The 21,128-nt window shown below is 45.9% G+C and overlaps 2 protein-coding genes across 4 annotated transcripts in view; one reads left to right on the forward strand and one right to left on the reverse strand.

Moving 5' to 3' along the window:
- Positions 1 to 12,185, reverse strand: sv2 (synaptic vesicle glycoprotein 2). 2 transcript variants are annotated; one of them, XR_008896577.1, is made up of 15 exons: positions 10,622 to 12,185; positions 10,050 to 10,148; positions 8,139 to 8,300; positions 6,974 to 7,136; positions 6,458 to 6,579; positions 5,626 to 5,789; positions 5,165 to 5,245; positions 4,588 to 4,671; positions 4,151 to 4,239; positions 3,753 to 3,883; positions 3,268 to 3,363; positions 2,176 to 2,335; positions 375 to 1,526; positions 135 to 186; positions 1 to 38 (listed from the first exon to the last, which is right to left on the reverse strand). XR_008896577.1 is itself a non-coding variant. In XM_056599469.1 (13 exons), the coding sequence occupies exons 1-13, from the start codon at positions 10,716 to 10,718 to the stop codon at positions 1,343 to 1,345; spliced, it is 1,632 nt and encodes a 543-aa protein (XP_056455444.1). In that variant the 5' UTR covers positions 10,719 to 12,185; the 3' UTR covers positions 286 to 1,342. The 2 variants fall into 2 exon arrangements, 1 of the variants encoding a protein (XP_056455444.1); XM_056599469.1 differs by lacking the exons at positions 1 to 38; positions 135 to 186 and having other exon boundaries at positions 286 to 1,526.
- The window catches only part of snx1a (sorting nexin 1a), a 12,625-nt gene continuing 2,179 nt past the window's right edge, over positions 10,683 to 21,128 (forward strand). Inside the window, exons 1-14 of one of the 2 annotated variants that reach the window (XM_056599467.1) lie at positions 10,683 to 11,271; positions 12,403 to 13,468; positions 14,070 to 14,212; positions 14,686 to 14,752; positions 14,961 to 15,004; positions 15,515 to 15,656; positions 16,424 to 16,502; positions 17,268 to 17,343; positions 17,591 to 17,704; positions 18,502 to 18,595; positions 19,469 to 19,674; positions 20,044 to 20,187; positions 20,559 to 20,639; positions 20,984 to 21,055. In XM_056599467.1, coding sequence (XP_056455442.1) covers positions 11,137 to 11,271; positions 12,403 to 13,468; positions 14,070 to 14,212; positions 14,686 to 14,752; positions 14,961 to 15,004; positions 15,515 to 15,656; positions 16,424 to 16,502; positions 17,268 to 17,343; positions 17,591 to 17,704; positions 18,502 to 18,595; positions 19,469 to 19,674; positions 20,044 to 20,187; positions 20,559 to 20,639; positions 20,984 to 21,055 — 2,463 coding nt within the window. In that variant the 5' untranslated portion in view covers positions 10,683 to 11,136. Of the gene's footprint in view, positions 11,272 to 11,303; positions 11,710 to 12,402; positions 13,469 to 14,069; positions 14,213 to 14,685; positions 14,753 to 14,960; positions 15,005 to 15,514; positions 15,657 to 16,423; positions 16,503 to 17,267; positions 17,344 to 17,590; positions 17,705 to 18,501; positions 18,596 to 19,468; positions 19,675 to 20,043; positions 20,188 to 20,558; positions 20,640 to 20,983; positions 21,056 to 21,128 lie in introns of those variants that run through there. The other variant, XM_056599468.1, reaches the window with a different exon arrangement.

The following is a 21,128-nucleotide window of genomic DNA, read 5'->3' on the forward strand; positions in this document are numbered from 1 at the left end:
CCGTGCGGGGTCCTTGCAGTGTGATACACTGCAGATTCCTTAGTGGTGGAGAGAAGACTTTTCATTTGTCCTATATTGCATAATTGATATGATGAACCCGATAGTGTTCATCACTAATGGACTTGATTTCTTACCCAGAGCTCCGCCGCGGTCTAGCCCGAGGAGAACGCAGAGGACCAGGGTCAGCTGTTTTGAAGAATAAAAACATTGTTCTTAGGCATGAGACGGAGTTAGAATCGACACGCTAAACCGAGAGTTAACCAACCGTTATGCTGTTAATAGCCATTGGCAAGTTGGTGATGTTATTCAAATTCCACGTTAATATTCTAATGAATTATATTCGATGATCAGATCTATATGTTGTGTTTTGTTACCACGATTTAAGACGGAGCGAGTTGGGGTCCTCTATAATTTTATTGTCGTTCACGCCCTCCAATCATAAAACACCTGTCCGACCCGCCTCACGTGGTTAGGGCATCACGTGATCAGATCATGAGACAAAACTTAATAATTATTCCACATATTATTATAAGCTTATTTTTAAAGTTCTTGTAGTTATTAATGGTCTCTATAGTATGTGCCAAGCTATATGTTAACATTCAATAAGATTTGTAAAAAACGGATTTCTAATTTATCTTTCATAAGAGATCAATATATGAAGAAGCTGCGTACCACGATGTATTAAGAACATATTTATTAGTGTCTAAAAATGAATGAGGAGGAAAATAACATCCTAACATGAATTAATATATTGAATATATGATTATCGGACAGCACTTAGTACAATGTGCTACTAAAATGAGCCTTTAGTCACATTTTTACAACGAGGCAGAGCTTAATACCCTCTTTTCTTTGACTTCTCAAAAGTCAAACACTGGTCAACAATACACCCCTTATAACATGTAATATCAATTCGTTTTTTTCACATTGCTTTCCCATCAAACAAAGGCTTGAGGAGTGTGGAGTACATCACAGTGAGCTAGCAAGCTTCAGAGGCAGTGCCGAGAAACAGAGTCTCGTTTACAGAAACAACTGGTGGATGTCTCCGGTGGACATCTAGAATGATTGCATCACAACCTCGTACATCAGGGCCGCAGAGTTCAAACATGTTCCCATCAGGATATGTGTCTTAATCCTCCAAAAAATAGATCTCCACACCGAAATGTTCGAAATCAGATCGGACCGGATGATCGAATCAGTCCTATAATCCGGAATGCATATTTCGTCAATGTACGACATGGGACTGGGATCATTTTGATCCACAAAAATCTATAAATATCCTCTGTTGACCGGCAGATGAGAAGCCGGGGCTCAGCTCAGCGGGGGGATTCAGCTGGGGGTCTCAGCTGAGGTCCGTCTGCTTGGTCTGGGGGAGCAGAAGGGCCACCAGGCCCCCGGCCAACAGCAGGGCCGACACCAGGAGGATGGGCACGGCACAGTTACTGTCCACCAGGCTGCCGAACACCACGTTCCCCGTGATGGCCGCCACGCGCCCCACCCCCGTGAAGAAGCCCAGCGCAGAGGACCTGTGAAGAGCCCATGGAGTAGAATAACCTTTATTGACATTGCACAAGACGACGACATTTTGTTGGAGCAGTCCTCCATTTGCACAGTTATATATATATAAATATGAGGAAATATAAAAAACAACAATATCAACAATAACAGCAATATATATATATATATATATATATATATATATATATATATATATAAATAATAAATAAAAATATGGACAGACAAAGAATGATTTAGTGTGGGCGACGCTTTTACTAGATACTGTGTGCTGCTATTGGAGGGTTAATTATTAGTAGTAGTTCGTAAAAGGTACATATATGCGATCATATTAGTGGTAAATATTAATGTGAAAAAATGTCTGAACATCTCCAAAATTTGTAAACGTTTTTAGTTCGGGGGTAAAATACAAATAATTTAAAATTTGCTTTTTCTAAACTATAATTTTTTTCATAACATTTGCTAATAAATGCAATATGTCACTTCTAAATAAAATATGCTCACAGTACATATTATCAAATCTCAGCGATGAAGACACACAGGAAACGTCAAATAGCTTTCATATCGTTAGCACAATTAGTATTCGCACGAGCTGCTAATGCTGGGCGTGCTAACGTTAAACAGTAAGCAGGCAGTCAGAGGTTAGCCCGGCGGCCTTACCGTAGCTGGGTGGGGTAGAGCTCCGTGCCCACCACGTCCAGGGCGTTCCAGCCGATCACAGACACCCCGCTGAAGATGCAGGACAGAACCAGGCTGCCGGCCTTGGTCTGGACCATGTAGATGAAGAACACGCTCACACTGGACACCATCAGACTGCAGGCTGGGACAGCAACAGGAACAGAAGCCACGTCATGTTACACACAAGATAGCTCTAGCCTAGTTACTCTTTATTTCTTATGAAGTAATTATAGGGATGATTCTTCTGTCATGTTCAAATATTGTTTCACTCACTAGTGTTGGGAACGTTGCTTTAAAAAACTTTTTGTTCCAAAAAGTAACTGAGTTAGTAACTGAATTACTCTATAATAAAAGTAACTAGTTACCAGGGAAAGTAACTTTTTGCGTTGCTGTAAAAAAGAGTTGCTATATGTCAAAGAATTTGGATTTTTCTGAGCAGTTTTCACCTTAATGTGTTGAACGGTTGAACTGCCCATTCAAGGCCCTGATATACTTCCAACTGAATTTTAATTTGCTTGGTTGCAAAGGCTGTGGAACATCTGCCGAATACTACAAAAAATGCCAACTTTTCATCGGATTGCTCCGGACTCGGCATTTCTGCTGCTTCATCTAATCTGTTTGGTGTGTGCGTGTGCGTGTGTGTGCCACGCGTGTCCTGTCCTGGCTTGTGTGTTAAAACACTGGCTCCGATTGGCAACCATGAAACATGACTCAGCCTTAGCCAATCATAATCGCTTATCTCGTTGTTAACCCACCCGGTCTCCTCCCTAGCAGTTTGTGTTTGGAGCCAGGGGTGCGTTCGGATTACGCAGTTTATTCAATCAATTATTAGTAAGGCACCGCATTTAACGTACAGTAACGGTAACGGCGTTGTAACGATGGAAACAGTAATTAGTTAGAGTACACCGTTACTGAAAAAATAACGGAGTTACCTAACGTCATTCTTTTAAACTGCGTTATTACAAACACTGCTCACATAAAAGCAGAAAACTAGGTAACTATATAATAAGTAAAATGTACTTTCTAACTTTTATATTACTTTATTCATTCTATGTATGATATCGCCAGACTTACAGAGCAGCGTCTTTCCTCCGACACGGTCCATCACGAAGATGGTGAAGATGTTGCCGGGTAGGTTTGAGGCGGCAACGATGAAGCCCTCCATATAAACTGCCATTGGAAGAACAAAAAAAACACAGATCAATTACCTGCGTGTACAGCCTTGGCTACCAAGCTATAGAGAGGGGGAGGGGTTGTAGGGCTAGTAAAGTCAATGTTGATGATTAAAGAAAAGGCTGAATTTCTCGTCTGGGCTTAATAAAATAAACATTGCGTCTCATCTTAATCTGGTGGATCTAGTATGTATGCATCTCAATACAGTTGTTGTGCTGCCTTCATAAACAGCATGTGAGTATACAATTCAACAATGCTAGAAAGCACTTTAAACAAGCACTTTCACGCAATAACTAGTAGTTATAGTGTGTGTGTGTGTGTGTGTGTGTGTGTGTGTGTGTGTGTGTGTGTGTGTGTGTGTGTGTGTTCTCCGTCCTGGTGCCGACCTGCTGTGTTGGGCGGGTAGCAGGAGGATTGGTTCAGGAGCTGGGGCGCGCGGGACACGTTGGCACACGGGGAGCCTCCATCTTCAGTCCTCTTAAACAGCTCCGGGAACCACATCCACAGCCCGTAGTACCTACACAGGCACACACACACACACACACACACACACACACACACACACACACACACACACACACACACACACACACACACACACACACACACACACACACACACACACACACACACACATCAATAAAGTACCAACTTAGCACCTAAAAGGCACAGTGACATGAACGCTAAAAATAAACACACACACACACGCATTTAACAGATCCTATTCTCCAATCAATGACATACACTAAATAAAGAACATCAAACCAAGCAATCGGACCCTTACCCGAAGGAGATGGTGTAGAAGACCACCAGGAGGACAAAACTCCTGGATCTCAGGGGGCCAGAGAAAATCTGTCTGATGGGAGCCAGGCCCTGCAGGAGCCAGGAATTGGACATGTGAGTAAAAGAGAATTGGTGGAGCACTTATTTCCAACTATAAAAGTGAGTGATTTTTCCAAGATGTTTTAATCTTATCGTCTCATTCGTACAATTCTGGGTAGGAATTTTAAGCATTCATGCCATTATTGATGACTGCTGCTTGCTCGTTGTTTACTACAACAAACATAAATACAATCCAATATAAAAAACATGAATAACTTAATAAGGGACTGACACTTTCTTGAGTGACACACCAAACACGTTCCCCTAAAGAGATCCCCCTCCTAATCCCATTGTGTTTGCTGTCGACCTATAGCGTCTGTTCATCTGTTGGGCCGTTACCATTTCCAGCAGGCGGCCACACCAGGACGCCTGGCTGCTCACGCGCGTCTGCGAGCGCGGGGAACTCGTGACCAGGCCAAACATCTGGAAAACAGGTCAGAGGACAGACAGCTCACTCCGAGCCCTCCTCCTCGCTGGCTCACTGTGGCCGCATGTCTCGGAGCGTTGCAAACTCCAGGCCGAGGCAGGTCCAGGCACGCACACGCACACTTTGTCCATTTTCTACTTGATCGCAGCCTCAGTGCTGATGATACACTTTTGTCTGTTGCCGTCGCCATTAGTCCTGACTGCGTTCAGGCTAAGGAGCAGCAAGTAAACAGCACGACGAAACAGTAACAAGTACTCCCTTATTGTGTACATATCATTACGTAACTTGAAGGAATGAGCACTGAAAGCTTGGGCTTGGGTAAAGGGGGGAGTCATAAATATTTGGCCTGTTAAGCCCTTTGAGACTGTCATGGTGATTGAGGGCTATACAAATAAAATCGAATTGAGTTGAAAGCAAACAGAGTCACAGGGAGAAATGGGAGAACCTATCTAGGTTGACACAGCCAAAGTGGGTGAATTCAGTTCGTACCGGAAAGGTCTTGCTGGATCTCCAGTGGTTCACGGAAAACATCACGCGGAACACATGGAGCGCCTCCTTCTTCCGTCCAGCCTTACAAACATAACATAACATAACATAACATTACACACATTACAAACATAACCAACATTAGAATACACACATTCCAAACTACATTCCAAACATAACATAACATAACAAACATCATATGAAACACATGAGGTTACAAATATAAGAAAACAAACATTACATTAGAAACACGACATTGACAGCCTTATATCTGATACATTCGATTAAAAAATTGTATGTAGAAAACATAAGATCTGAAGCATTTTGATCACAAACATTAAATCTCAAGTAATAGATACTACAACCATTAGATTACAACCATTAGATAAACAACATTACATAACAAACATTATACATGAGATCCACCTCTAACAGGCTCCAACATGGCGGCAGACAGGACGTACCTCCATGAGGAACTTGGGGCTCTCGGGCATCATGAGGCTGAAGAGCAGCGCTGAACTGAGGCTAGGGGCCGAGCATAGCACCACGAAGACCCTCCAGCTCTGCATGGTCAGCGGCCCCAGTTGGACATGAGCCCAGGATGCAGGGATCACCCACCACGCCAGGCCTGGGGAGAAGAAGACGGACATACACACAGACACAGGCACAGAGAGGGACACAGACACACAATAAGTACTCATCTAATCTCAGGTCCAGCCGTGCTACTATAGCTCCGTTTCCATCTAAAAGGTGATGCGAATCTTTAGAAAGTTCGCAAAAAAGTCATTCGAATTAGGTGCGTTTCCATCAAGTGGTTGCAGCGGAATAGGGTGATGACGTTACACGTTGATGTCGGCAGGGTTGCTATGGCCGGTCGTTATGCGGAAATCGGAAAGACTGTCAGTCCTGTGTGTTCAAAGTTCGCTACGTCACAGCCTTTTCGAAAAGTGTGTTTCCATCTCCCATTTTGCGAATTTACTCTCTTTCGCATTTCTCAAAAACCACCTCAAGCGAGCGGATAAACTTTTTTGCGAATTAGAGGATTTTTATGCGAATTTTGGTGTTTCCATCATCGTTTACTGATTCGATACTTCAAAGTTCGCATAAAATCAGGGGGATGGAAACGCACCTTATGTTGTAGAAGAACTTCTTAGGGCAGACGGCACAGAGAACCAAAAACTGCAAGGGGCGGCGTTACAAAATGTGTGACCGGACGTTGACACCAGGGTCGCCCACTAGGAGAGCTTTGCCGTCATCATGGGGAAGAGCGTAGGAGTGATAGCATGTTGGACCCACCTGCAGCCAGGATGTTTCCGGCCATCCAGAAGGTGGCCAGCGAGCTGATCATGGCTCCTCGTCTGAGACGGGGCAGGAACTCCGAGAAGTAGGAGAAGATGACCGGGATGGAGCCTCCCACCCTGGACATAACCCCAAGAGGAACCACACGTAAAGTAGGAGTACACTAGGAGTTGTCCTTATACAAATTCCTAGTTCCTAGGCACCTTAATCAAACCCATATGTGAACATATGTAGACGGAACACATAGATGACTCTGGGAATAACGTTTCACTTTTGGATTGAGACACGAAACATTCCAATAACAGTATAACATTACGGCAATTAGCTGCTTATGAATCCAGTTTACACGATGTCCTTATCATTATGGTTCTTAATGGTTCTACAGAGAAACTGATAAGGGCAGAACACACAAGCTGGCTAGCACTGCTAGAAACCTGCCGGCCTTCTGCTCTGAAAACAAATTTAGATTCACACTTTTGATAAAAAAAAGAGTTGTTTTTTATGAGTGCTCACCCCACACCACTGATGAACCGCATTAGCAGGAAAAGCCAGAACCACGGGGCCAAGCTCGCCAGGGCACCAAACACACCGTTAACGCTCAGAGACACGATTAAGACTCTCTTGCGCCCCCTCAGGTCAGCCAGGTACCCCCACAGGTAGCCTCCCACCATCATCCCTATCAACCAACACATCAATTACAATATTACTTATTGTTTAATTCTTACAAACATATATGTTCGTAATAATAAGTGTGTGCGTGTGTGTGTGTGTTGCTTCCCCATTCTTTCAACCTCATCAACATCACACCATGTTTGTTGTAGCTCGCTTTTGGTATGAATCATTGGGCGATATAATCTGTACATGGAGTCTGTGTGAGGCCTTACAAAGATTTCAATTACATACAAAATACAATAAATCTATTAGTTCATCCCCTGTGACCAAATACTCATATCAGGCCAACCCAACTGGGGTCCCCGCCCTTTGGTTAGGAAACACTGGTCTACAGAGATAAAGGCTCTATGGGAGATAAAGGGTCTATACACGAATCAGGGGAAGTACCGGAAGTCTCCATTACTGAGGTGGCTTCTCCCTACAATACACACATGTTTGAATGCCAGCTTTCCTAAGAAGTGTACACTTCTTTACTTTGACTTCCGATGCAACTTGACCTCTGCATCTTCAGCCAACAGGTTATTTAACGTCTTGATAGCACTAAGATCGCCATCAATATATGGATCCTTAATCAGTAACTGGGGGACCATTGCTTAACGTTGACAACGTCAGGCCAACCCAGCAACCCATGCGGTGGTCACTTTGAGTATATGCTGAGTCACGATGACTTGACACCACAATGGCGGCTGCTGTGTAGAATATGAGTTGTATATGTATGCATGTATTTAGTATATGGTACACGTGAACATCCTAAGATGGCGTACATTTGATTGGTTCGCCATCTCGGGATATTGTTTTCGGTCGTCTCGTGATGCTAATCAAAACAAATAAACCGCTGATAAAAACAAATAAATATCTGCCAAAAATGTTAACTTGTTTCATTTGGAGTGTTCACGTACTGAAACAATTATTCACCTCAGGCTCCGTGAATAGTGGGGAATAGCTATTATAGCACTATTCACTTCGGCTAACAGTTGTTAAATATGTATATGCATAGGGTGTTCACCCAGGAAGATGCTGGCAGTCAACAGCCCCATGTCGGAGGAGCTGAGCTGCAGGTCGCAGCGTGCCGTGGGCAACAGGAAGGACACACACAGGATCTCCACCGCATCGCTGGCGTTGGCCCAGCCACACACCAGCAGCAGCAGCCCGTGGAACACCCCGAAACCTGAGGGGGACAAAGAGGCAGTAGGCTGTTTACAGCTGCACGTTTTTCTGTGATGATGATGCTCTGAGTGTGACTTATTTGTGTGTTCTCTGTTTTCGAATTATTATCTGTAACCGTGGAACTGTGCTGCGGCCTTGGTCTTGGCCAGGACTCTCTTGTAAATGAGATTTCTAATCTCAATGAGACTTCTCCTGGTTAAATAAAAGGTTAAACACAGAGACTTCATCGTAGGACGCACACACAGGGGTCGCCAATAACAGTAACTATGGGTTGGCTGAGAATTAGTCGAGAAAGAAGCAATAGCAGGAAAATATTACTTGTATCCGGTACATAAGGAGAGGGGAAGAAATGCCCTCTGACAACTGCATCTGCAGTCAAAGTCGTATTTTTCCGACTTTGACTTCTATTTAATAATTTAGCAGACACTATCCAACGCCGATGGTGAATACATGTACCGTCTGAGGTCATTAAAGAGCAGTTGTGGTTAGCCCTCATGCCACTAACTTTCTCCTGGGAGACAAAGCCCCAAGCCATTTGAATGTCCTGATCCTGTATCCTTGTAAGCAATGGAAAAAAAGGGCTCTCAGAAAACAGGTTCTGCAGTTATATACTCCATTGTTATTTGTTTTCCCCTCATGTGACGAATGCATTCAAGTAGGAAGTGAGAGGACTGGTTAAACATTACCATCTCATTACTGTGGTCGGAATTTGGACCACTTCAATCGTTTCTGTATAAACTGTTTAAGAATAAAGAGTCATCCGGACTTAGAATAATTAGGCTAATGTGTCATACAACAAACATACAACAAACATAGAATAATCCGAGACCGCACAATAATCCGAGGCCTCTTTGAGAGCTCCGCAAGGAGAAGTCCAATGCATTGGCAAAACCAAGGACTTCTCATACAGTAAACATTCTCACGGAAATGCAGAGAACAGCTCTGCTCCCCAAATGATGTATGATGGAATAATCCATACGTTGTTTCCCCTCCATCAACTAAGCCTTGTCTCCTATTCCTTGCGCTGTCTAGGCACCCCACCTATTCCTAGCGTTATCCAACGTTAACCTTTTAGCCTGAGGTAAACCGGGCCCGAGGGAGAAGGGATCCCCTTATCCATTCTTGTACTTGATGAGAACACAGAACACTCTGTCCTTTAGGTAAACATTATTTCATTTGATCATTGACGACTGCAACGTGGGGAGACGTAGCGGGGACTTCTCAGTTGGATCCTTTGACCCTTGACTGCCCCAAGGGGGGCAGGGAAAAGGCACAATCGACAAACGGCAGTTAGAGAAACAGAATTGACCCATTACAGCTACCAATTTGTAAGGAGGTTTTAATGTTTCCTATTTTTTTCCTAATTTGTTACTTTTATCCCGGGAACATAAAAGGTTATTTCCTCAGTGTTGTCATTTTCATATGGTTTGAGCCTCCATACAAGTTGCTCTGCCATATTTGGCAGGATAGACTACTAGTGTACTCGTCTACATTCTGGGCTCAAACTCCAATGTCTGCCATCTGATATTTACCTGAATCCTTGAGCAAGGAGCCCAACACCCAAACGAACAATTATTTCAAAGATGAGATAGAAATACGATTATTATTCAAATGAACTATGCAAGCATTATTTAAGTAAATATCCTTCCCAATAAAAATGTATGCAAAGCCCAAACAAAGGAGCATCAGTTAACAAATTAAGCTTGCTGCCAATTGTATGAGAAAAGAGGAACAAACGTTTCCAACCTACCTGCTTCTTCAACTGCTTCCTCATAGGTTAACCTTCTTGGTGCACTTCCCTGGTCATCTTGAGAGGGGATGCGTTGGCTACTATACAATATGTCTTCACCTGCATAGAGAGAGACAGCATACACAGACTCAGTTGACATTACTGTACGATATTGCTCGTATCCCATCCGTTATTCGTAACAACATCCAGGCACTGGTCAGTTTGAATAATTGTTGTTAACTCACACAGGTTGGTCATACTTTAGCATAAAAAATATAAAAACAGGATGTTAAACAAAATTCAAAACCGCATTGGATTGGAAAGTATGTTAGCGAGGTTGAAAGGATTGTAAACAACCCATAAGATGTTTCTCTTTAGTGGGAGAAGAGTTTGATGGTAGCGTTCAACTGAGAGAACTGCAAAGTAACAAATAGTCTTTTTATTTCTGGGGTCAAATCAAATCAAATGTCTCCACTCATTCAAACGCGGGGTATCAAGCGAAGTAAGACCAGCCAGAAACCAGCAACAGTCGACCGCAAAGCGTGGTGCATCCTGCGGCTGGCTGATGATCATGCTCACAATAAAGCGTATACCTCCATCTGAATCCACTTCTTCTGGCTCCTCCGACTCACTGCTGCTGAGAAGAGTTTGCCTGGCTTCCGAGTCCTCTGAACATCCGCGGCGAGACATCGGGCGGTCTTCATAGAGTCTGTGGTTTTTGTTTAACTTCACAGCCGGGCCGAGTAGCGTGTCCCTGACATCTACGTGTGCGCTACGAGTGTGTGTGTGCGTGTGTCTAGCCTCCAGATCCAGAACGTCAACAACCGCAGCTAGGTGAAGTGAAGCCACTGGGATACCAGGAAGTAGCGGAAACTCGTGAACCCCGCGGCTGCCGTCTTCCTCTCTACTACTACCTGCCTGCTGTCCTCCCCCGAGTACCGCATGACTTCTGCCCTAGGCGTGGAGTTAAGTTAGCTGGTAAACCCATGAGGTAGCAGACACAGCATTATCTTGATCTCCACAGTCAGCACACACAGAAAAAAAAAAGAAAAGGGAGCGGGATCAGTGTGACGGCACCTCCCCAGAAGTCCGTCAGATAACAGTGAAGATGGCGACCAGTTCAGAGCGCACCAGTCCTCCTCCTTTCCCCGACTCGGAGGACCAAGACCTGGCGGAATGTGAGGGTGTGGGAGACCGTGTGAGCGACGAGGACGGAGACGGAGACGACCTTTTCCTATCGGCGGTATGTCTCGTAGCGCGATGGTAGAGGCGACGCGCCTCGCCTACTTGTTTGCTAACGTTTGACAGGCTAAGCTAACGCTGCTAACCAGAGACTTGCCCGTAAAGTTGAGGGTTTGAAAGGGGCTGACAGTGCAGTATGTGGGTCGCCTCAGGAGATTGAGAGTTAATGTTGTTATTTCAAGCGGTCACACGGACGTGCTGACTGTAGCGGACGGTTCACCGATAACCCCTGAACGAGTTTGGTTTGTGCAGGATTTACAAGGACGCTTAACGTTTGCACCGATACAGAACTGCATTTTTTTTGGATTGCTTTTCCTTTTTAAAAACTCGTTGTGTCTGTATGGTCTGTTTTATAGTAAACTTTTTGGTTATAGTTGGCAAGCGACTGTTGTGAAATAAGACCGTTTTTCGCTGTGATTTGTTGCTAACATTCATCACGGTAGGCTGGTGTCATTTTTATTTAAATTTTGAATTAATGGGATTGATGTTGTCTTCAGGGAATCTGTGACGTTATCATTGAACGGCAGATTTATTTATCTTCAGCTCATCAAAGTACACGATCAGACAATCAATTGGTTAAACTATCCTTGCACATTCAATCCAGTAGGCTACTGTAACGTTGCACGGTTTTCTCTCTGTATTTGGAATTCCACGATTGTGAAATCTGTCGTTTTTGCGTAGTTTTTAAGCGTATAAAATGCTCCTTGAGCTCAAATGTCATGTGAGGCTCAGCTGTGGTCACATGTCCAGAACCCGGATGCTTTCTTCTTCAAGAGCTCTCTGATCTGTGACATGTTACATTTGATTTGCACCAACCAAACATCTCCAGCAATGAAACATAATTGCACTCACTCATTGCGTTACTAGGTCATATCTTGTATGAATTGCATGCAAGATATGAATATGTAATTATGAATAAGATATTAAGTTGTAATTTATTTTGTAGTGTGTGTGTGCGTGCATAATGTCAATAATTAAGAATTCTGATTCATTATCACAGTGAATCAATAAAGAATTAATAATTAATCAATAGACCCTGATGTTTTTAAAGGGCAGTGACTATCGTGTTTTGCATTCAAGTGCCCAGAAGTACCCATTTCAACCGTCATCTCTTTAAACACCTTTCCCACAGAGCGGTCCTACAATGTCAGACATGGACCCTGCACTGCCAACAACGATAACCAATGCACCCAGCGAGGTACTGTTTGAGCCGCCCCTTGACCTCATGAGTAGCCCCATCCTTGAGACGGAAACCAAGCCGGCCGCCGCAGCCGTGGTCAAACCCCTGGTCGAAGCCGTGGTCGAGACCGTGGCCGAACCGGTGGCCGAACTCGTGGAGGAACCCCTGGATGAGTTTGATGACCTCGTCGACCTCTCGTCGGACGTCCCGAGCGTCCAGGCGACCAGCGCCGCCGCTGCAGAGAGCCCCTTGGTGGAGGTCGAGGCCGAGACGCCCTCAGAAGAAGCCTGCGAGGATTTTGTCGACCTATCGGGAAGTGATAGCGACTCGTCACAGGAGGAAACGCTGCTGGAGGTTCCTGCTGACTCAGCGGCAGCTTCGTCCGACCCACAGGACGTGAGCACTGCCCTCCCCCCCGGCGATGTCGCCACAGGAAGCGCCGCGCACGAGCAGCCCGGAGCTCTGCTCGAGGTCGACATCGGCCAGGCCTCTGCCAACGGCGAAAAACAACCGCTGTCCGAAGACCTCTTCTTCGACCCCCTGGCAAACCTCGCCGACGCCGGGCCGCCTCCCACGGCCGCGGTGAAGCAACCCGCCCCCCCCCCCCAGCAGCAGCAGCCGCAGCAGCCTCCCCTGGACCTGTTTGAAGATGATCCCAACGACCTGTTCGGGGAGTCCCGGCACGCCAAGTCGGCCAAGCAGCAGCCCTCCAGCCTCTTCGGCGAGGTGGACGAGGACATCTTCGGCGAGCCGCTGGGCGCCCCCGCCGCTAAGAAAGCCGGGAACATGGCGAGCCGGGAACAGAGGGAGACCACGGTCGGGACCAAGACCAGCGGTCTCGGTGGTGGTGGTGCTGGTTTTGGTGACGTGGGCGGGCCTTTGAATAACAACTACGAGAAGGAACCGGCCGACATTTTTTCTGAGGAAGCGGTTACCATAGCGCCCACTGCCGCCGCCGCCAGCAGCTCCAGGACCAACGGGGTCCACGGGGCGGCCGAAGAGGGAGATATATTCGCAGGTGGGTCGGTGGCTCCTGTTTCTTTCCCCTCGACAGTTGATCAAATCTGAAAGCTATTAAAACGCCATCTAAAAGTAATGCAATATTTAGACCGTTGGCAAACACCCATTAAAAACCACAGTGTAGCTCAGTGCCTAATAAAAGGGCCTCATGTTCAGTTAATATTAACTTCTATAAGGGGTGAGTGTAAAGGTAAGGTTCTTTACATACTGGGACCCCCTGTGCAGGGATAGGGCAGGAGAATGGGGCTTATGGCAATAATAGCCGTTTGTAAAGTTCCTTTTTATACGCCTTCCGATATCTATTGCAGGACTTGTGTGACAGCGATATCCAAATTTTATGTGATGGCTTAATCTCCTCTTTAACACGGTTACCGATCTCTGTAAACTTCATTCTGGACCTTTGGTTTACTCTACTTAAATGTTTTAGACTGAAATTCTCAGTCCATCACTGCTACACCTCCTACCTTTTATATTGTGACGCATGTCAGTTTTAAATGGCCCTCTCAACATCATCAAACCCATTGATTCAACGCTAGCTCTACCATCAGTCTGTGGGATAAACTAACCCCTGTGCTTGTGGTGGTGGTGGCGGTGGGCAGAAGCCACAGTAGAGCTGTCTCTGGACAGCCCCAGGGCCGACAGGAAGAAGAACACTACAGCAGCCAAGCCATCCACATCTGCAACCACCCTGTCTTCTGCTGCCACCGACCTGTCCAAGACGCACTCTGCCAGCCTGGAGGAGGTAAACAGCCATGTCTGCATCTATATACACGTACACATCTCTGCATCCACTTCCACCTCTCCATCCATATACACATCCATGCCTCTCTGTACACATGCACATCTCTACATGCATATAAACATACCCGGCGATAATCATACATATTCATGGGAACATTCTGATGGCTGGTTGAGGTACACATCCATATATGCAAACACATCCGTTTACGGATAGACATCCAATCCATCTACACAGCCATATAAACAACTATTTGCGTAACCATAATCAATATGCACATCTGAATATACATCCACATCCAGACTGGGCCTATATCCACGGCAATACCTCTACGGACACCCATGTACATGTACACATCCAAATACATACATGCCCGTCAAAATGTATTCTGAACAATGAGTGGCTGAAGCTAAAAAGACATATCTACCATTGTGGGAAAAATACACTTTTTGATTGTTTTGTTTTCATTCCTGTAGCTGGAAGAGGAGGAACAGGAAGATAACTTTGATGTCAACATCTCTGTGACAAACCCAGAGAAAATAGGTGAGGGGGTGTGAATGAGGCGATGACTGAGAACTCGATCTGCTGTGGGCTGGGAGAGCACCCCCACCTACTCTTAAGCCTCTTAGTTGTTGCAAATGCATTAGCTGGAAATCCTAACCCTAACAGTATATACGTTTCTGTGGGTTCGATATTAAGACTTTTAGCATTGTTGGTTGTTTCTTCCAACTAATCTCTCCTCTCATTCCAGGTGATGGCATGAATGCGTACATGGCCTACAAAGTCTCCACGCAGGTAAACTCTGCCTCTTTCTGAAACCTTATCAACCATGAAGCTTTCAGTTCTCCATTTGAGAAGGCGGAACCAATGTCTCCGATAACACCACATTGTATATTCTTCATGCTCCACAAAAGGGCATGTTCCATAGAAATCTATCCTTTCTTCACACTTCAGTTTTGTGCATTGTCTTCATGATGTATTAACGATTACAAAAAAACATCAGAAATATCATTCTGTAACTTGGTTTACTCTACTTAAATATTTTAGTCTGAAATTCTAGCCAATTTTGAATTGCTTTCATCAATCTTCAGTCCTACACCTCCTATCTTATATCGTGACGTCAGTTTTTTAAATGGCCCTTTCAAGATCATCAAACCCATAATTCGTTCAGGATTTAGCTTTATTGGCCTTCACGCAGGCATTCCGGATTCCAGTTTTCACTTTTCCTTTTCCCAACGTACGGACCCCTGCCCGCTCTGCCTGACTTCCCTGCTGGTGCCCCCGCTCTTCCTGTTTCCTCTCCAGACGACGCTCGCCATGTTCCGCACCAAGACGTTCACGGTGCGACGGCGCTTCAGCGACTTCCTGGGCCTCTACGAGAAGCTGACGGAGAAACACGCGCCCAACGGCTTCATCGTACCGCCACCGCCGGAGAAGAGCATTATGGGTAACTAGGGCTGGGCGATGAATCGAATTTCGATCACAAAATTAACCTAATCTAGTTTTTTTTTTTTTTTATGTTTTAAAGAAGGGGCAGAACAGCTGGTTCAAATCTGTTTATTATTTTAGATTGGAACATTTTCTTTTGACCATTTTGTGTATTTTTTTTAAGGCGAAATTTCAAAGTTGTCAGTTACAGCGGTTTTTTTGGGGAGAGACGTGGTGAATAAATACGTCATGTTTTCAAACTCAAAAATAATCGCTTGAATAATCAAAATTTCAATATTGACCAAAATTATCGGGATTATGATTTTTCACATAATCGAGCAGCTCTATTGGGCAAGCGCCGGCTCCCTTCTGCTCCCTTCTTCCCCGGGTTTTGTTTAGTGATCGACTGATATATCGGTCGATATTTGCTTTATAGGCATTTGCGAATTTTTTTTCGCCTTTTTATTTTTGGGGATATTTTTCCTGCTGTGATTTACAGACCGTTCAATAAACGTTCCTTTATTAAATTGAGACTCGTAACATTTGTGACCATCATTGTGTTATTTTTATGATCTAAATTGAGGGAGCAAAAGCAGTATCGGCTCCAAATATCGGCTCAAGAAAATCGGTATCGGCATATCGGTCATCGGCTAAGGCTGAAAAAAAATCTGTATCGGCCTTAAAAAATACATATCGGTCGATCCCTTGTTTGGGAACATTTTGGGAGTGAATAAGTGCGGTGGTTCACCCCCCGAGTGTTTTGCGTTCTCTCTCTCCCCTCCCCAGGCATGACCAAGGTGAAGGTGGGGAAGGAGGACTCGTCCTCTGGGGAGTTTGTGGAGAGGAGGAGGGCGGCCCTGGAGAGGTACGCAAGTAGTAACGAACACCACGGCGTCGGATTAGAATGTCTGTCATAGTCCATCATTAGGATCGAGGTAATTAGAAGAAAACTCCCGTCTAGTCACCTGACACACATCCAGTAATTACAGAGCGGGGTGAGACGGCGAGTGCAGAGACGGGTCATTTGTTGGGGTTGGGGGGGGGGGGGGAGGGACTGAGTAACAGCGTGCCATCATGTGAGACATGGCAGGGATATCGTGTTGGCTTCATGCATGGCATGGCTTATCTGGTATCTTAGTTCTGCTTTTTTGTTTTTCGAACCATGACAACGACAGGGTACACAGTTGTGCAAATGGACAAGGTCATCGATAAAGCCACGCCGTGGTTGTCTGTGAGGTTGGACTGGCTGGTTGAAGGTTGTGTCAACAATAAAGTAAAGCAGTAGCCGGCTCCCTTTCCAAGACTATAATGAATGGATGTTTTAAGAGGAACTCTGGTTTCAACTTTCATTTGGGCTAGAGTGGTCACTACTGGGTTTCATTGCGTCAGGAATTCCCCTTTTCTTGCTCCATTTGTATTATCCGCATACATTCGCTGACCATTAGTCTAATTGTAGTGAATCTGTTCGATGACTGCTCGTAGTAAACCACTATTTAAATAGTGACTGTCAATGTTTGATCTTCGGAAATGTCTAAAAAATGTCTAAAAAGCGTTTATGTAATCACCCGATATGTAGAGCAGTGTTGTAGGAATCATAGGAATGAACATCTGTTTGGTTGCACCCCCCCAGGTACCTGCAGAGAGTGGTGTGCCACCCGTCCCTTCTGCAAGACCCCGACGTCAGAGAGTTCCTGGAGAAGGAGGAGGTGGGTTAGAGAGAGAGAGAGAGAGGTTTAGATATAGTTTGATTGGAGAGAGGTTTAGACGTAGCTAGATCTGAGAGAGGTTTAGATATAGTTGGATTTGGGAGAGGTCTAGAGACGGTTCGATTTAAGAACGACTTAAGTGAGTGGGTGTTTAGAAATAGGCACCGAGAGGCATAGGTTCAGACACTGTATGACGTAGGTGAGGTTAGATGGGATTATTGATGTGTGTGTGTGTGTGTGTTTGTAGTTACCCCGGGCGGTGGGCACCCAGGCTCTGAGCGGCGCCGGTTTCCTCAAGATGCTCAACAAGGCGACGGACGCCGTCAGCAAGATGACCATCAAGATGAACGAGTCAGACGTGGTGGGTGGTCCTCCTCATCGTCTTCCTCATCCAGGGGGGGGGGGGTGATGGGGCTGCTGCAATATGGTGCTAATGGTGTGTTCCAGATGCCTCTGACACCAGCCTTCCGAGTTGCAAGTGGGGAAATCTCCACGGAGGCACGCCCCCTTTTGGCCACGCCCCCTTTTGGTCAAGCCTCCTCGGAATTCTGAGAGCGTACCTAGTTTGTATTTGTAACACGTTGGTCATCTTAATGCCGATTTTATGCATTAGACAGTCTTGGTGTGAGTGCAATACAACTTAAAGTTGTTTGTTTTCGAGTTGGTTAGCTAAAGACGCTAATTTAGCTAACAATAAACAACGACTAACCAATTTCATGACGCCATCACAATGACGAACGGGAACGCTGTAAGTGCTCCGAGACCGGAAATGATGTCACAAGTGCAACTTGGAAGGCTGGTGTCCGGGGCATCTGGATCACACCATCACTTATCGCCTGGGTTGCGTCTGAAACGTTTTTTCCCCCAGTCAATCAGAGCCCTGAACTCAGTCACTAAGTGATACCGGACCACTGGACAATGCACTTTGACACGTTCACCCCGGCCATTTTGGACAATACAATTTTTGACATCTCCCTGATTATCCGGTTTTAATTTGATATATATTTAGAATATTCTCCATTTCTTTTAAACTTCTATTGTATTTTTTTTAAATTTATTCTATTGTATTTTAATTGAAAGAAAATACAGAGTGCATCACGCAAACATTTCACTGCGTGTCCTGTGCGTGACATATCCAAACCTCTGAACCTCTTGCAGTGGTTCGAGGAGAAGCTGCAGGAGGTGGAGGCCGCCGACCAACAGTTCAGGAAGCTCCACGGCATGGTGGAGTCTCTGGTGGTCCACAGGAAAGGTAAGCCCGCCGCCCGCACCACACCCCGTCGGGTCCTTATTAGGGCTGGGTAAAAATATCGATTCATCAATGCACTGCAATTAATTTGTTCACGATTTCAATTTCGATTCAGAATTTTGTTGAAAAAAAAAGAAGCATAATCAGTCATTGTAATCTAGAAGCGAGTATTTCTAAATGTACATGCCCTTTTACATTTGTCCATGTTATGATTATTACTTTTATGCTGCAAGTTTAGCTCAGGAACAATACTATACAATGGTGTATTCCCTTTTTGCTAGTTAGAGCACAATGAAATGTTTAATTCATTTTGAAATGGTTCAATTCTAAATAATATTTAGGTATCTTTGTCATCTGCACGTATTATTGAATCGATATCGAAGCATTTGGATCAATATCGAATCGATATCGAATCGAATCAAGACCTTAAGAAGGTCAGTTTTCGTGTTCGGATTCGTGTGGACACTTGATACGCAAACGATGACGTCATCGCCACCCCACATTAAGAACTCCGTAAAAAAAGAAATATTGGATTTGTATTATTTTCTTTTTAGCTTTTTTCGCTTTAAATACAGCACCTTCGTCAATGTAATCACTAACTGTGCATTCAGGGTTAGTCAGTATTTTCCGCTCAATCTAAAACGTTTGAAAACCGCTTTCTCCGCTTAGTCTTCTTTTATTACTGGAGAACCAGCGCCACACAGTGGCCTTGAATATGTACCGCAGCGTTTCTACAGCTCGATGCGTTTTCGCAACGAGTCCCTCTTTCCGGGGATATTCCTGAAACGCGTCCAAGGAGAACATATGGGAAAAGAAAGTCGGGGCCCGACTTTCATCGTCTCCTCTCCCTCTCCCCCCCCCCCCGACGTACGGCAGAGCTGTCCCTCAACACGGCCTGCTTCTCCAAGAGCGTGGCCATGCTGGGCAGCTCGGAGGACAACACGGCGCTGTCCCGCGCCCTGTCCCAGCTGGCCGAGGTGGAGGACAAGATGGAGCAGCTGCACCAGGAGCAGGCGTCCTGCGACTCCTTCAGCTTCGCCGAGCTCATCGCCGACTACATCCGCCTCCTGGGCTCTGTCCGGGTACGTGCGTGCGTGTGTATGTCTGAGTAGGGGGGGTACCGAAAGGCGGAGTTATGGTTCCACGTTGACGCCACGCTAGGGGGTCTTACCGACTCATTACATCCTTGCGGACCCTCCTTGCGTCCACCGCAAGGTCCGGACGTGCGCCTCCCAAAAATTGTAATCTTGCGTTGAGGCGACGCAGCAGCGAGGGCTGTGATTGGTCGGTTGACGTAAACCTGAAGCAGAACCAAAACAGGTCCACGACCGCGTGGAACCATAACTAAGCCTTCATGCAGTGGTTTCCGGTGCCGGAACAGTGCGTGGCCACCGCTCGCCTGATGACTGAGAGACGCGTTGGGTAGTAATGCGCTCGCTGGCTCTCCCTAGGGCTCCTTCGATCACCGTATGAAGGCGTGGCAGCGCTGGCAGGACGCCCAGACCATGCTGCAGAAGAAGCGCGAGTCGGAGGCCAAGCTGCTCTGGGCCAACAAGCCCGACAAGCTGCAGCAGGCTAAGGACGACATCGCTGAGGTACACCCCCAACCCACCCCAATCCCCACCCCAATCCCCCCCCCCACCCCACCCAATGTACAACCCCCCCCCCATCCGATGTACCCATGGGAGGTGTTTTGGTCGCAGGGGCGGGTCCGACAAGAAGGGGGCCTGATTTGGCACATGCCACCCCCCCCCCCCACTGTAATCTGATTGGCCACTCAAGTGCCACGCCCACTAAATGTGGTGCATTCAATAAATGACTCAATGTTGTGGTGCATCCGTCCTCTGCTTTGCAAAGGCCCGGGGTTGTGGTCTGGAGAATTGAACACGATCTTTCATCGCGGCTGACTGTACGTTCATCCTTCCCACTGAACCTGACGAGCCCTCCGCCCTCTCTCCCTCCCCAGTGGGAGGCCAAGGTGACCCAGTACGAGGGAGACTTTGACCGGGTGTCCTCCACTGTGCGCAAAGAAGTCGTCCGCTTTGAGGTAAACACACATATTGTCTTACAAAGAAGTCCCCGTGCACAGCCTGTTGGCCCTCAGGTGCTGGTGAGATGCAGTCAACAACGGTATATAAAGTCAAAGAAGTGTCACATCACCGCACACTGCTATACGCTGATAAGCTGTTTAGTTCATGAACGACGCGTTTTGCTGTTGCCTCGTCAGGCACACATATTTTCTTACTAGACAATGACAAAGAATACTCAGTCACTCATAAACACACATTCTCACCCCTCCCCTTCCCTTCTCCCACTCAAACCCACGTGCACATGCGGGCAGTCACTTTCACTCACTTACTCACTCACCTCTGTGTGTGTGTGTTCTCACAGAAGGAGAAGGTGAAGAACTTCAAGAGGCAGATCATCAAGTACCTTGAGACTCAGCTCAAGGCTCAGCAACAGGTGAGCCTCTGCTCTGATGGGGTTTAAAGTTAATCAATGTTTACATCAAATCACGTACAGCAAAGGTCGGTAT

The sequence above is a fragment of the Gadus chalcogrammus genome, chromosome 9 (genome assembly GCF_026213295.1).
Source record: "Gadus chalcogrammus isolate NIFS_2021 chromosome 9, NIFS_Gcha_1.0, whole genome shotgun sequence".
In the NCBI taxonomy this organism is placed as follows: Eukaryota; Metazoa; Chordata; class Actinopteri; order Gadiformes; family Gadidae; genus Gadus; species Gadus chalcogrammus.